The 17,063-nt window shown below is 40.6% G+C and overlaps 1 protein-coding gene across 35 annotated transcripts in view; it reads right to left on the bottom strand.

The window, feature by feature from the left end:
* The window catches only part of LOC100642686 (ankyrin-3), a 93,220-nt gene that overhangs the window by 12,709 nt on the left and 63,448 nt on the right, over nucleotides 1-17,063 (bottom strand). For 26 of the 35 annotated variants that reach the window (XR_007223977.1, XR_007223978.1, XR_007223979.1 and 23 more), the window contains one exon: nucleotides 508-14,862. The exons of 6 other annotated variants lie outside the window; for them this stretch is intronic. Coding sequence is in view for 26 of the 29 variants with exons in the window: in XM_048405591.1 (XP_048261548.1) it covers nucleotides 508-14,862 (14,355 nt within the window). In the remaining 3 variants the exon portion in view is untranslated. The remainder of the gene's footprint in view (nucleotides 1-507; nucleotides 14,863-17,063) is intronic. 3 more of the 35 variants (XM_048405592.1, XM_048405609.1, XM_048405596.1) reach the window with 3 other exon arrangements.

The following is a 17,063-nucleotide window of genomic DNA, read 5'->3' as shown; positions in this document are numbered from 1 at the left end:
AAATAGAAATAATGTAAACACGTTGTTTTTCATATGTCTTTTACTACGGTCGATCACGTATTTTCTTTTCGTTTAGATTTCTCATACTATAAAGTGCATATATTAAATCAATAATTACATAAACTGTCTATACACTAAAAGTATCAAAATGTATGCGAAATAGATTTTAAACAAAACCACAAGTCATAGAATTGTTATGTTATTACTGAATCACGTATTCGTGATAAACATTATTCTTTTATTTTAGCAATGAAGATAAAGAACACGTTGTTTCACTTTATAGTACGTTCGACGTTCTTGCTTTATAAAAGATCATATAAACATTAGTACACTAAAAGTGATTGAAATCAGAAGTGTTAGAGTTCATTATGAATGACAGAGTGCAATGGCCTCTTTGGCCATTTTGGTATGACTACCAAAACATAAGTTATAGAAAAGCGTCAACTTAATTAATCATGTTACACACAGCTGGTATGTAATATGGATAACGCAATTATTGCAAGATACCTTCGATTCTACTGTCAGTGTACTCGGCGGGACTGGGTGGTGGGGTCGCTGCCGTCCGCACAGACTTTCTTACGACTGTGGTGACGGTCTGTCGTGTGTGAGGCTCGAGGTGCTCTACTTCGCTAATCACGTTTACTATTCTAACCGTACTACTGGAACTATCCGACGAACTACTGGAGCTAGTTAATCGGTCTCTCGAGGAACTAACTTTTTGTGGAATGCGAGATACTTTCTTGGATATCGATTCGCTGACACGATCATCGTCTCTAGTGCTTACATCGGACAGTCTGATCTGTGTCTCGGAACCTACGCCAAAAATAGGATCGTGTGTACCGAAAACTAAAGGGGTAACAATTTCTGTCGTAGATTTCACGTCTCTTCCATGTTTTGTAGTTCTTGATTCGGGCTTCGCTTGCTTAGCGTACATGGTGTCGACGTTTTCGTACAAATGAACGTCTTGAAAATGTACTTTGTCCCACGCTGCATCGCGCTTCATTTCTTCTAAAAATGCAGCTACGCCGCTTTTTTGTTGGCTACCATCTACGACGTACCTTTGTTCCACTTGACTCGGTAACATTTCTTCGAGAGATCTTTCGGTATCATACACCTTTTCACCAACAGCTCTACCGGTATCCGATACCTTTTGTACACCCTCAGACACCTTCGTGCTAACTATGGTTTTAGTTTCTTTTACGCCAGTTTGAACTTTGTCTTTGGTGGCTCTCGCATCTGCAACGGATTTACCCACAGCAGCATCGACATCTTTTATTTTTCCAGACGCCGCCTCTCGGGCACGAGCTTCTTCCTCTACGGCTTCCTTTTTCGTTCCATCAACAAACTCTTTCACATCGCCAGATACTTCATCCGCAGCGTGTTTTGCGCTTTTAATGAGGCCAGAAAAGAAGCCTCCACTTTTTTCCTTGGCCTTTTTACCCTCCTTCGAAGCTTTGTCTTTCGCTGTTTTTGCTCCATTCACGACTGTGTCTACTCCAGATGAGACTTTTTGTTTTACGATAGAAGTATCCTCTTTAACTTCTGTGACCAATTTTTCTTTCGCTGCTTTCGCTCCATCGGCCGTACCCTGAACAGCTGTTCCTACTTTTTCTTCCGTTTTCTTAACCGCATCAGTAGCTTGAACGCTTACAGCTTTGCCAGCATCCGATATAGCATATGCAGCACCAAGTACCTTTTGACTGATTTTGTCCTTTGCATCCCTTGCGGTAGCTGAAACTTTCTCTCCAACATCTTTTACATCCGTAACTACTTTATCCTTAGTTTCCTTACCACCCTCAGCGACTTCTCGCACAGCAGTTTCTGCTTTTGCTTCTACGCTTTTCGCTCCCTTGATAACTTTATCGCCGCCAATTCTACCAGCATCAGATACCTTTTGCACAGCACCAGTTACTTTCTCACTAACTTTATCCCTAGTGTCCTTTACACCAGCTGTAACTTTGTCCTTGGTAACTTCCATACCAGCAACAGCTTGTTGTTTTACCGTGTCAACTTCTTTTGCTTTGCTAGCAAGTGCTTCACGAGCATGCATCTCCTCTTCAGCAGCTTTTTTCTTCGTCTCATCAACGAATTCTCTGACGTCTCCTGAAACCTCATCTGCTGTGTGTTTGACACCTTTGATCAATCCTGACAGAAAACCACCGGTCTTTTCTTTGGCTTTTTTAACTTCCTTTCCAGCTTTATCCTTTGCAGCTGTTGTGCCATCCACCACTGTGTCTATTCCGGATGTTATCTTTTGTTTTGCCATTTCAGTCTCTTCCTTGACTTCTTCAGCAACCTTATCTTTTGCAGCTTTCGCGTCATCAGCCACACTTCGCGCAGCTGATTCTACTTTTGCTTCGGTATCTCTAGCTCCTTCAACTATTTTATCAGTAACTGCTTTACCAATACTAGTAACCTCCTGTGCATCCTCGGATACTTTCTTGCTTACCTTGTCTTTGGCGTCCTTGGCAGCGGTTGTAACTGCATCTTTAGCATCTTTCGCGTCAGTAACTACTTTATCCTTAGCTGTTTTAGCACCTTCAGCAATGTCTCGTGCAGTTGCTTCTGTTTTTGCTTCTACTATTTTCACTCCGTCGATAACTTTTCCACCTACAATTTTACCTACGTCTGATGCTTTATATACTCCTTCAGATATTTTCTCAGAAACTGAATCCTTCGTCTCTTTTACAGTAGTTTTCACATTATCTTTTACTGATTTTAATTCCGCAGTTGCTTTATCTTTAGCTGCGTCGATGTCTCTCGCCTTTTCTGCTAGCGCCTCGCGTGCGCGAGCTTCTTCTTCAGCAGCTTCTTTCTTGGTATCATCAACGAATTCCTTCACATCTTCAGTCATTTCATCTGCCGCGTGTTTTACACCCTTAAATAAACTCGAGAGGAAACCGCCAGTTTTTTCCTTAGCTTTCTTAGCTTCTTTTGCAGCCTTGTCTTTTGCTGATGCTGCAGTGTCCGCAGCTGTGTCTATTCCGGAAGAAACTTTTTGTTTTATGGCTTCAGCATCTTTTTTAACGTCTGTCGCTACTTTGTCCTTAGCTGTCTTCACACCACTAGCTATATCGTGCACTACTGCTTCTGTTTTATGTTCAGTTATTTTAACACCATCCACAATTTTCTCTCCTACCATTTTACCACTGTCTGAGATTTTTTGTGTACCTTCAGTTACTTTTTCGCTGATTTTATCCTTTGTACCTTTGGCAGCAGATGCAGCTTTGTCTGCAGCATCTTTCACATCCGTTATTACTTTGTCCTTTGCTGCTTGTGCGCTGTCAGCTACATCATGAACTTTAGTATCTACTTGTTCTTCAACTCGTTTCACGCCATCGATTACTTTCTCACCAGCAGCTTTGCCAGCATCTGAGACCTTTTGCGCAGCTTCAGATACTTTTTCACCAACTGTAACCTTAGCATCTTTCGCAGCAGTTGCTACTTTGTCCTTTGTATCTTGTATTTCTCTAGCTGTCTTGTCTTTCGCTGCAGCCATGTCTTCAATCTTCTTTTCCATTGCCTCATGGGCACGAGCTTTTTCTTCAGAGGCTTCTCTCTTTGCTTCTTCGAGAAAGTCCTTAACGTCTCCTGTGACGTCATCAGCTGCCTGCTTTGTACTCTTAAACAATCCAGTTAGAAAACCGCTACCCTTTTCTTTAGCTTTCTTAGCTTCTTTGGCTGCTTTGTCTTTTGCCGCGGCAGCTCCATCTACAACTGCAGCTGCTCCTGATGAAATTTTCTGTTTTACTGCTTCAGCGTCGTCTTGAATTTCCTTAGATACTTTGTCTTTCATTTGTTTCGTCTCAGTTACTATTTCATGACCGACTATCTCAACTTTATCCTTGGCTTTTTCTGCTCCACCTGTAATTTTGTCTCCAACAGCTTTACCGGAGTCCGCTACCATTTGTACACCCCCAACTACCTTCTCAGAAATTTTATCTTTAGCGTCTTTTGCGGCTGCAGCAGTTTTATCTTTAGCATCTTTTACATCCGCTGCTACTTTATCCTTCATCTCCTTTGTGGCATCAACTATTTCTCGAGCTGCATTTTCGGTTTTCTCCTCGGCCTGTTTCACTCCATCAGCTACCTTTTCACCAGCAGCGTGGCCTATGTCTGATACCTTTTGCGTGGTATGTGATACTTTAACAAACATTGTGTCCTTGGTATCCTTCGCAGCAGTTGTAACCTTATCTTTTGCGTCTCTTAATCCTGCAGCTGCTTTATCTTTCGCTGCGTCAATGTCTTTTAATTTCTCCGCTGCTGCTTCACGAGCACGGGTTTCCTCCTCGACTGCTTCTTTCTTTGTTTCATCCACGAATTCTTTGACGTCTTCGGACATTTCATCTGCCGCATGTTTTACACCCTTAAATAAACCAGAAAAGAAACCGCCAGTCTTCTCCTTGGCTTTCTTAGCTTCTTTCGCAGTCTTGTCCTTTGCTGCCTCTGTACCTTCTATGACTGCATTTATACCAGATGATGCCTTTTGCTTTACTGCTTCAGCGTCTTCCTTGACTTCTTTAGCAGCTTTGTCTTTTGCTGCCTTTGCCTCATCAGTAATACCGTGAGCAACAGTGGCCGTTTTATCTTCAACTTTTTGTACTCCATCAACAATCTTCTCGCCAATGACCTTGGTAGTGTCTGATACTTTTCGTATTCCTTCTGATACTTTCTCTGTGATTTTATCTTTTGTGTCCTTTGCAGTGGTTGCTACTGTCTCCTTAGCATCCTTCAAGTCTGAAGCTACTTTGTCTTTCACTAATTTAGCTTCATCCGTTACTTCGTGAGTTGCTGCTGCTGTTTTATCACCAATAGCTGCACCAGTATCTGATACTTTTTGCAAGCCACCAGAAATTTTCGCTCCAACATCATCCTTTGCGTCTTTGACGGAGGCCACGATTTTGTCTGTTGTGTGTTTAATTCCAGTAACTGCACTATCTTTCGTTCCAGCCATATCTTCGATCTTCTTTTCCATTGCTGCGTGTGCAAGAGCTTTTTCTTCAGAGGATTCCCTCTTCGTTTCTTCGAGGAAGTCCTTAACGTCTCCAGAAATTTCATCCGCAGTGTGTTTTGTTCCCTTGAACAATCCAGAAAGGAAACCGCCACCTTTTTCTTTAGCTTTCTTTGCTTCCTTGACAACTTTGTCTTTGGCAGCTGGTACAGTATCTGCTACTGTATCTACTGCTCCTGATATTTTCTGTTTCATAGTTTCAGCGTCATCGCGAACTTCTTTAGACACTTTCCCTTTTACTTCTTTCGTCTCAGTTGCTATTTCATGAGCAACTGTTTCAACTTTATCCTTAGCTTTTTCTGCGTCATCTGCAACTTTATGTCCGACAGCTTTACCAGCGTCTGAGACCTTTTGCGCACTCTCAACTACTTTCTCAGCAATTTTGTCTTTAGCATCCTTTGCAGTTGCAGCAGTTTTGTCTTTAACATCCTTTACATCAATTGCTACTTTATCTTTAACATCCTTTACATCGGTCGTCACTTTATCCTTCGCTGCTTTTGCACCATCTGCTACTTGGTGAACGGTAGCACCTGCAACTGTTCCAATTTGTTTGATACTGTCTGTTACTTTTCCGCCGACAGTTTTGCTAGTATCGGATACTTTTTGTGCAGCTTCAGAAACTTTATCGCCAACTTTATCCTTGGTGTCTTTTACTCCTGTTACCATTTTGTCCTTCGTATCCTTCACAATTGCGATTCCCTTATCTTTCGCTGTGTCGATGTCTTTTAATTTCTCTGCAGCTGCTTCACGAGTACGAGCCTCTTCCTCGACAGCTTCTTTCTTCGTTTCATCCACGAATTCTTTGACATCTTCGGACATTTCATCTGCCGCATGTTTTACACCCTTAAATAAACCAGAAAAGAAACCGCCAGTCTTCTCCTTGGCTTTTTTAGCCTCTTTCGTAGCTTTGTCCTTAGCAGATGTTACACTATCTGCAACTGTATCTACTCCCGAAGATACCTTTTGCTTTACAATTTCAGCGTCTTTCTGAACATCCGTGACTACTTTATCTTTTGCTGCTTTTGCTACACTCGCTACGTCTTCTGCAACTGCCTCCACTTTATCGTCAGCCTTTTTAACACCATCCACGACGCCTTCTTTTAATGCTTTACCAGTATCTGTCACTTGTTGCTTACCGTCGAGCACTTTTTCGCTAACTTTGTCCACCTTGTCCTTAGCAATCGCCGTCATTTTATCTTTAGCATCCTTAATCTCAGCAGCTGTCTTATCCTTTGCTAATACTACGCTGTCAGCCACATCATGAACTTTAGTATCTACTTGTTCTTCAACTCGTTTCACGCCATGGATTACTTTCTCACCAGCAGCTTTGCCAGCATCTGAGACCTTTTGCGCAGCTTCAGATACTTTTTCACCAACTGTAACCTTAGCATCTTTCGCAGCAGTTGCTACTTTGTCCTTTGTATCTTGTATTTCTTTAGCTGTCTTGTCTTTTGCTGCAGCCATGTCTTCAATCTTCTTTTCCATTGCCTCATGGGCACGAGCTTTTTCTTCAGAGGCTTCTCTCTTTGCTTCTTCGAGAAAGTCTTTAACGTCTCCTGAAACGTCATCAGCCGCTTGCTTCGCACTTTTAAACAACCCGTTTAGGAAGCCGCTACCCTTCTCTTTAGCTTTCTTAGCATCTTTGACTGCTTTGTCTTTAGTTACAGCAACACTGTCTGCTACAACGTCTATTCCAGAAGAAACTGTTTGTTTCACGGCATCGGTGCCATCTTTGATTTCCTTCGTTCCTTTATCCTTCATTACTTTTGCGTCCTCTGCTAATCCATGAACAACTGTGTCTGTTTTGATTTTAGCTTTCTCCACACCATCTACAACTTTCTCACCAATAGTTTTGGTAATGGCTGATACTTTCTCTGCTCCTTCTGATGTTTTCTCCGAGATTTTATCTTTCGTGTCTTTTGCTGCAGTTGTTATCGTCTCTGTAGTATCCTTTACGTCTGCAATAACTATGTCTTTCGCTGCTTTGGCATCATCAGCTACCTTGTAAGCAGCAGCTGCTGCTTTAGCTTCTGCCTGTTTTGTACTATCTACTATCTTATCACCCACAGTTTTACCAATATCTTTCACTGCTTGGACACCATCAGATACAGTGTCACTAGCCTTACCTCTGGTGTCTTTTACAGCTGTTGTCATCTTAGCTTTTGTATCTTTCACTTCTGCAACTGCTTTATCTTTTGCGAGATCGACATCTTTTAGAGTTTTTTCCATAGAAGCACGAGCACGTGCTTCTTCTTCAGTTGCGTCTTTCTTTGTTTCATCATAGAATTCCTTCACCTCTTCGGAGACCTCTTCAGCTGCGTGTTTTGCTCCTTTGAACAGGCCCGAGAGGAAACCTCCACCTTTTTCCTTAGTTTTCTTTGCTTCCTTCGTGATCTTTTCCTTTGCTGTATCTGCACCATCTGCAACCGTATCTATACCTGATGAAATCTTTTGTTTCACTGCAGCTGTATCTTCTCTAACTTCTTTTTCCAGTTTTTCTTTCGCTAATTTTGCATTTTCAGCTACTTCGTGAGCAGATGCTTTTGCTTTATCACCAGCTGTTTTTGCACCAGTTGCGATCTTTTCTTCCACCTTCTTGCCAGTGTCTATTACCTTCTGTGAGCTGTCAGTTACTTTCTCGCTGATTTTATCCTTAATATCCTTTACAGCTATTGCCGTTTTGTCTTTCACGTCTTTCATATCAGTAACCACCTTGTCTTTAGCTGCCTTTGCACTATCACCTATTTCTCGAGATGCAGATTCTACCTTTTCTTCCGTATATTTTATTTCTGTTGCAACTTTATCCTTCGTGTCTTTCGCGGAGGTCACGATCTTACCTGTTGTGTCTTTAATTCCTGCAACAGCTTTATCTGTCGCTTCAGCCACATCTTCGATCTTCTTTTCCATTGCTGCGTGCGCAAGAGCTTTCTCTTCTGAAGATTCTCTCTTTCTTTCCTCAAGGAACTCTGTAATATCGTCTGCAGCTTCATCTGTTGTATGTTTCGCACCCTTGAATAGACCAGAGAGAAAACCGCCGGCCTTTTCTTTAGCTTTCTTAGCTTCTTTAGCAGCCTTATCTTTCGCTGCCGCTGCAGTATCTGCTGCTGAGTCTATTCCGGTTGCTAACTTATGTTTTACTGCTTCAGTATCTTCTTTAACATCTTTCGCTACTTTATCTTTTGTTGCTTTAGCATCTTCAGCCACACTTCTTGCAGCAGCTTCAGCTTTTGCCTCCGCATCCTTTGCTTGCTGAACAATTTTATCAGTGACAGCTTTGCCTGTGTCTCTCACCTTTTCAGCACCACCTGTAATTTCTTCACTTATTGTGTCCTTCGTATGTTTCGCAACTGTTATTACTTTAATTTTTGCATCTTTTGCACCTGCTGCAACTGTATCTTTAGCATCCTTCGCTGTCGCAGTTGCCTTTTCCTTCGTTGTTACTACGCCATTAACCACAACATGGATCGCACCATCCACTTTTTCTTCAATACGCGTCACTTCATCAGCTGTCTTTTTGCCGAACACTTTCTCAGCATCAGATACTTTCTCTGCAGCTTCCGATACTTTTTCATCTATTGCGTCTTTAGCATCCTTCACAGTTGCTGCTACTTTGTCTTTCGCGGCCTTTGCTTCTGCAACAGCTTTATCTTTCGCGGCCTTTGCTTCTGCAACAGCTTTATCTTTCGCTGCATCAACGTCCTTCAACTTTCCTGCCGTTTTCTCACGAGCACGAGCTGTCTCTTCCGCAGCCTCCTTCTTCCTTTCATCGACGAAGTCTTTGACGTCTTCAGAAACTTCATCAGCCGCGTGTTTTGCGCTCTTGAAGATACCTGAGAAGAAACCACCTGCCTTCTCTTTTGCTTTCTTTGCGTCCTTGCTAGCTTTATCCTTCGCAGCTGCGGCGCTATCTGCAACTCCACCAATACCAGAAGATATCTTCTGCTTTACGACGTCGACATCCTCTTTAATTTCTTTTACAACCTTGTCTTTCGTTTCCTTTGCACTATCACTTACTCCCTTCGCTGCTGCCTCAGCCTTCGCTTCTGCACCTTTCACTCCTTCAGCTACTTTGTCACCAACTGCTTTACTGGTGTCAGCTACTTTCTGTGCACCTTCAACTACTTTGTCGCTGACTTCATCCTTGATGTCCTTTGCAGCAGTTAAAACTTTTCCTTTTGCGTCTTTCATATCTGTAGCGGCTTTGTCTTTCACTTCTTTTGCTCCATCGACTACTCCCCGAGCTACACTTTCAGTTTTCTCTTCAGCTCTTTTCAGTTCATCACTTACTTTTTCGCCAACAGTTTTACCTGCATCGGATACCTTGTGCGTAGCATCAGATACTTTTGTGAATACTGTGTCTTTAGTATCTTTCGCAGCGGTTGCAAGCTTGTCTTTTGCATCTCTAGCGTCTGCAGATGCTCTGTCTTTCGCTGCTTCTATATCTTTTAATTTTGCGTCTGCAGCAGCACGTAGACGGTCTTTCTCTTCTGATGCTTCCCTCTTTGTTTCTTCAAGGAACTCTTTAACGTCGTCTGAAACTTCATCTACAGAATGTTTTGCACCTTTGAATAAACCAGACAAAAAGCCACCAGCCTTCTCTTTAGCTTTTTTAGCTTCTTTAGCAGCCTTATCTTTCGCTGCCGCTGCAGTATCTGCTGCTGAGTCTATTCCAGTTGCTAACTTATGTTTTACTGCTTCAGTATCTTCTTTAACTTCTTTCGCTACTTTATCTTTTGTTGCTTTAGCATCTTCAGCCACACTTCTTGCAGCAGCTTCAGCTTTTGCCTCCGCATCCTTTGCTTGCTGAACAATTTTATCAGTGACAGCTTTGCCTGTGTCTCTCACCTTTTCAACACCACCTGTAATTTCTTCACTTACTGTGTCCTTCGTATGTTTTGCAACTGTTGTTACTTTAATTTTTGCATCTTTTGCACCTGCTGCGACTGTGTCTTTAGCATCCTTCGCTGTCGCAGCTGCCTTTTCCTTCGTTGTTACTACGCCATCAACTACAACATGGATCGCGCCATCCACTTTTTCTTCAATACGCGTCACTTCATCAGCTGTCTTTTTGCCGAACACTTTCTCAGCATCAGACACTTTCCCTGCAGCTTCCGATACTTTTTCATCTATTGCGTCTTTAGCTTCCTTCACAGTTGCGGCTACTTTGTCCTTCGCGGCCTTTGCTTCTGCAACAGCTTTATCCTTCGCTGCATCAACGTCCTTTAACTTTCCTGCCGTTTTGTCACGAGCACGTGCTGTCTCTTCTGCAGCCTCCTTCTTCCTTTCATCGACGAAGTCTTTGACGTCTTCAGAAACTTCATCAGCCGCGTGTTTTGCGCTCTTAAAAATACCTGAGAAGAAACCACCTGTCTTCTCTTTCGCTTTCTTTGCGTCCTTGCTAGCTTTATCCTTCGCAGCTGCGGCGCTATCTGCAACTCCACCAATACCAGAAGATATCTTCTGCTTTACGACGTCGACATCTTCTTTAATTTCTTTTGCAACCTTGTCTTTCGTTTCCTTTGCACCATCACTTACTCCCTTCGCTGCTGCCTCAGCCTTCGCTTCTGCACCTTTCACTCCTTCAGCTACTTTGTCACCAACTGCTTTACTGGTGTCAGCTACTTTCTGTGCACCTTCAACTACTTTGTCGCTGACTTCATCCTTGATGTCCTTTGCAGCAGTTAAAACTTTTCCTTTTGCGTCTTTCATATCTGCAGCGGTTTTGTCTTTCACCTCCTTTGCTCCATCGACTACTCCCCGAGCTACACTTTCAGTTTTCTCTTCAGCTCTTTTCAGTTCATCACTTACTTTTTCGCCAACAGTTTTACCTGCATCGGATACCTTGTGCGTAGCATCAGACACTTTTGTGAACACTGTGTCTTTAGTATCTTTCGCAGCGGTTGCAAGCTTGTCTTTTGCATCTCTAGCGTCTGAAGAGGCTCTGTCTTTCGCTGCTTCTATATCTTTTAATTTTGCGTCTGCAGCAGCACGTAGACGGTCTTTCTCTTCTGATGCTTCCCTCTTCGTTTCCTCAAGGAACTCTTTAACGTCATCTGAAACTTCATCTACAGAATGTTTTGCACCTTTGAATAAACCAGACAAAAAGCCACCAGCCTTCTCTTTAGCTTTCTTAGCTTCTTTAGCAGCCTTATCTTTCGCTGCCTCTGCAGTATCTGCTGCTGAGTCTATTCCGGTTGCTAACTTATGTTTTACTGCTTCAGTATCTTCTTTAACTTCTTTCGCTACTTTATCTTTTGTTGCTTTAGCATCTTCAGCCACACTTCTTGCAGCAGCTTCAGCTTTTGCCTCCGCATCCTTTGCTTGTTGAACAATTTTATCAGTGACAGCTTTGCCTGTGTCTTTCACCTTTTCAGCACCACCTGTAATTTCTTCACTTACTGTGTCCTTCGTATGTTTCGCAACTGTTGTTACTTTAATTTTTGCATCTTTTGCACCTGCTGCGACTGTGTCTTTAGCATCCTTCGCTGTAGCAGCTGCCTTTTCCTTCGTTGTTACTACGCCATCAACTACAACATGGATCGCGCCATCAACTTTTTCTTCAATACGCGTTACTTCATCAGCTGCCTTTTTGCCGAACACTTTCTCAGCATCAGACACTTTCCCTGCAGCTTCCGATACTTTTTCATCTATTGCGTCTTTAGCTTCCTTCACAGTTGCGGCTACTTTGTCCTTCGCGGCCTTTGCTTCTGCAACAGCTTTATCCTTCGCTGCATCAACGTCCTTTAACTTTCCTGTCGTTTTCTCACGAGCACGAGCTGTCTCTTCTGCAGCCTCCTTCTTCCTTTCATCGACGAAGTCTTTAACGTCTTCAGAAACTTCATCTGCCGCGTGCTTTGCACTTCTGAAAAATCCTGAGAGGAAGCCACCAGTCTTTTCCTTGGCCTTTTTAGCTTCTTTTGCAGCTTTATCCTTTGTTGCTGCTGCACCGTCTACCACTGTGTCTATTCCAGATGAAATCTTTTCTTTCGCTATTTCAGTATCTTGTTTAATCTCTTTAGTTACTTTATCTTTCGTTGCCTTTGCGCCATCAATCACGCTTCGTGTAGTTGATTCTGCTTTTATCTCAACATCCTTTACTCCTTCGACTACTTTACCGGAAACTGCTTTACCAGTGTCGGTTACTTTCTGCGTTCCTTCAGCTACTTTTTCACTTACTTTATGCTCCGCTTCTTTTGCACCAGTTATAACCGTATCTTTAGCGTCTTTAGCACCTGTTACAATTACGTCTTTAACATCTTTTGAGTATGCCGCTGTTTTGTCCTTTGTAGTTTTCACGCTGTCAGTCATACCATATATGATGGTATCTACCTCTTCTGTGACTCGCTTTCCTCCATCAGCTACTTTTTCACCAACAGCTTTACCAGTATCTGAAACTTGCTGCGCAGCCTCAGATACCTTTCCACTAATCGCATCTTTAGTGTCTTTTACAACAATGGTGATTCTTTCTTGCCCTTGCTTTGCTTCTGAAACAGCTTTGTCTTTTGTTGCGTCGAGATCTTTCAACTTCTCTTCTACCACTTCCCGTGCACGATCTTTTCCTTCAACGACTTCCTTCTTTGTTTCATCAAGAGCATCCTTGAATTCTTCAGTAGCTTCATCTGCAGCGTGTTTTGTACCTTTGAATAATCCAGATAAAAATCCACCTGTTTTTTCCTTGGCTTTCTTAGCTTCTTTTGCAGCTTTATCTTTTGCTGTCTCTGTGCCATCTACAACTACATCTATTCCTGATGATATTTTCTTTTTGGTATCATCAACATCTTCCGTGATTTCTATTGTTATTTTTTCTTTCGCTTTCTTCGCATCGTCTACTTTGTCTGGTACATCGAATGATAGATTTGCAAGGTTTCTTGTATCTTCTAGGAATTTCGCAGTAGCTTCTCGGATTGAACTATCTGGACTTGTTACTGATTCTTGCGGTGGAGTGCTCTTTTCCCGGGACCTGCTTCGCGATGCTCTAGTCAATTTTGGACTTCGGAATTTGCTGAAGATTCCACTACTTCCCTTGTCTTTATCTGCAGAGTCTGCAGATTCATCAGGGGCCGTATCAGCTGTTACTTTTTCAGGAATTGGCTTCCAATCTTCATGATGCAGACTGTCTGCAATCTTTTTCGTGTCGTCCAAGAAAGCGGCTGTCAATTGTCGTGTTTCTTCATCTCCACTGTCGAAGGATGCTTCTTTAGATGAATTCTTCTCTCTGGACGAACTTCTCTTTTTACTTTTCAGTTTTGGACTCTTGAACATGCCGAAGAATCCACCGCTCTTATCTTTACCTTCCTCATCTACTTCCTTTTCATCTTCTTTTTGTTTATCCGGTGATTCTAGCTTTGCTTCTGGCTTAGCGGTATACCTTTCCACACTGTGTTCTTTCTGGTCTTTATGTTTCTTAATATCTGATTTTCCATTCATTTCTTTGTGAGGAGTACTTCTATCTGTGTCTAATTTCTTTTTTACTTCCGAGATATCATATGAGTGTCCGTTTATTTTATCTTTAGGTGTATCTTCCTCGTAATGAACTGACGACGAAAACGTATGCAGGTCTTGTTTTGTGTCAACTTTAGGAGCAGAAGGAACAATGGTAGTTTCAGCAATCTTTCGTGTATCGTCCAAGAATTTCTCTGTGGCGATTCGAAGTTCTTCGTCACCACTGTCGAAAGATGCTTCCTTGCTTTTCTTTAACTTTTTCTCTTTTGATTTAGGACTCTTAAATATACCAAAGAAACCACCACCCTTCTCTTTCTCTTGGTCGCTTGCATCACTTGTCATAGTTCCAGTACGATCATCTGATTCTTTAACCGTTACTTTAGGTTCCTCTTTCACTTCCCTTCTCTCGATTTGAGTCGAGCTCACTGCGATATCAGGTACGTGTACATTCAAATCACTGCGCCTGGAATCATCTAAGAATTGCATGGTAGCTAATTTAACGTCAGGTAACACGGTCGTTTCAATAGGTTTATAATCTACGTGTGTATCATATGAAACGAAAGTAGGTTGCTGCGTTTGATGTTCCGTAGCTGTAAGCACTGGTACTTTTATTTCTTCGTCGCCACTGTCCAAGGACGTGTCCTTCGATCCTTTCGACTTGCTCTTCTTAAGTTTGGATCCCTTGAAAATGCCTGAGAGTATGCCTCCGCTCTTATCTTTTGATTTCTTTAATTCATCCTCTTGCTTCTCGTCTGGCTGTGTAAATGGATACTGAACACTGTAAACGGTCTCATAAGCAGATACTTGCTTATCAATCGTAGGTTTCGTTTCTTTTGGAATGTTAGTCTTGGCAACAGCCTCTTTCGGCAATTCTTGCTTCTGTTCGTCTTGTGGAACTTGTTTAGCTTTTTCTGGCAATTTTACATCTTGTTTTTTAATACTTATGCTAGGAGTTGTTAGTTTTTCATCAATTTCCTTACCTTCTTTAGACAGCATTTCCTTTTTGCTTACGATAATCTGTTTACCATTGGAGATCGTCGCTGTGTCTGTGGGTATCGTTTGATCTATCTCTTTAATCGTGATAGTCTGAGTAATCACTGGTAGTTGACTCTTATCGTCGATGGCTGAAACTATAGTTTTCGATGCAATAATCGCATCTCCCTTCCCATCGCGAATGTAACGTTGTTTAATTATCGGTGGTTCGATAACTGGCGTTCGATCGACAATTAGTTTTTCATCGGACTTAACGACCTTATCCTTAGGCTCTTTGTCAACGAATTGATCCCTAACAAAACTTTCAACTATAGCACCTCTTGCCTCTTTATTGTCCCGCGCATCATCATCACAAACCACCGACCACCCTTCCTTCGCTAACTTCTCCTTCTTTTTCTCTGCGTCTGCTATTACACCTGTTAATTAATTATTACATATTTTAGGCATCTGTAAACGTTGCAAAATAGGAAGAACACATTTGTTTGTTTTATTTCATTTCGTCATCATTAGTGTAAGCCGGCTCGCTCGATATTGCTCTTTGAGAACAGCGGTTAGACTCTCGTGTGGTTTTGTGCGTGGTACGTGTGTGCTATAGAGCAGCCATCTTTCCATCGAATGATTACACTTATGTTTAAATAAATAACAATCTAATAAAAAATAAAGATAATAAGCATTAAAATGCTGCAAGAAAGGAGCTATGTATTCTTTAGAAAATCCAAGTTTAATTTGTGAATACATATCAATCGCGTCAAGTCGACGGTGGTACATAACTTTAACGCTACAACAATTAAAATTTACGATATTATTGATATTTACGAATAGCGAATTGAATCGTAATGAGAAACAGAACTATTAAATGGCGTGAGTTTATCTTGTTTGTATTTTTGGAATAACAAGTTTCACCATTGTTCATATAAATGTTTAGCGTGAATTTTCACCATAAATTGTTTATGAAAATGAGTTATTTTTTAGATAAAATTGTCGGAATAAGTGTATGCGACAATGACAGCTGCTCTGTGCGTCCGCACAATTAGGCCACACAAATTTGGCCACTCATGCAACGCTAAAAAATTGCAGCAAAACCTTGCTGAAACAAATTAATGGGATGTGTCGAAGAAGTAGAAGACTATTAGTGGATCATTAAGTGATGACACTGAGAGTTCGCATTATAATACAGTAGATATGAGATGTAATTGAGAGGCGATAAAATAAATAATTCATTACGTAATTAAAATAAAAGCAAGCTGATAAATTTGAAGGAATCCGCATCAGCCCTCCAGAACCTGTGAGTGAAAGTAAAAGATGATAAAGTAAAAAGATGACAAAGTAAAAGAAGTAAATGTTCTAGTGCCAACAATGTTTCATAGAGTTAACAACTTTCACAGACGTGAATCGTGTCCAGAGTCAATGCAGTGCTATACTTTCAAAAATCACCTAGACTCTAATATCAAAAAATATATCTGATCAACAATAACATTGTAAGTAATGATTCCTGATAAAAAATATTTCCAAAACAATAATTACTGCTCTCGACTATATGGTTTAAATTATTGTTTTGAAAACAACAAGCAAGTAATTAAGAATTTATTTGTAGCGGTGTATAGTACATAGCGAAAATCATAATAAAACTAAGAACAGAGCGAAACTTTTATGACAAATTGACAGATCATGTGTGAAATATTGGAAACGATGTAACATAAAAAGACATTGATATTTTACATTCTTTAATAACTGCGAAATTTTAATCTTATAATTAACTGATCCAAATTTATAATGAACATAGGTATAACTATGAAATAATAAGAAAGAATAAAGTACAATCTTACAGAAGTGTACAATTATTTTCAAAGTTACATTCTTTAAATCGCACATGAAACAACATTAATATTTTATATCAGATTTTTCATTAATTTTCGATTTTCTGCTTATGCTCGTTATATCAACGAAACAAATAAAGAAATTAATTTGATTAAGCAAAATAATTACTACATATTAAATTATAATAATAATAATATAATTTATTTAAATTATATAAATAACACACAGTTTTGCAAATACTAAAAGCCATATACAGCTATTAGCATCTTAATGTTTAAGTACTTTAGTCAATAACAAATTAAAGTGTATCTATTTTTCATTAGTTTAATTTACATATAATATGCAACAATTGAAACGCTAATAAAGGATCGTAACTCCCTTATTTAAGTTCTACAAGTTATACGTTTAATTAATATAATGGAGAGATAATATACATTTATATACAGATAATACATAAAGGTATATTGAAAAATCATTACGTCTATTTGCATATCGAGATATACTACAGCTAGGAACACGATATCACTAAAAAGCGAATTCTTGAGAACTATTTAGCACTAGCGACTGAAACTTTATCAATAAGTGGTTAATATAAGTTGTTCTGTAACAAAGCGTGACATTATCGCGTTAAATTAATCATGCTGCTACCGATTCTTTTTTCCTTTTGTAAAGAAGTATTATCGTAAATGATGATTTCCATAGGTCGCGTAATGGATGTAATTTTTTTTATTATTATTTTCTGAAGTAGCTAATTGAAGCACGGCCCCTCAACCCACCATTTTTTTTTTTTTTTCAAGAA

This window comes from Bombus terrestris, chromosome 4 (genome assembly GCF_910591885.1).
Source record: "Bombus terrestris chromosome 4, iyBomTerr1.2, whole genome shotgun sequence".
Classification (NCBI taxonomy): domain Eukaryota; kingdom Metazoa; phylum Arthropoda; class Insecta; order Hymenoptera; family Apidae; genus Bombus; species Bombus terrestris.
This window is presented reverse-complemented; position numbering and strand designations above follow the sequence as displayed.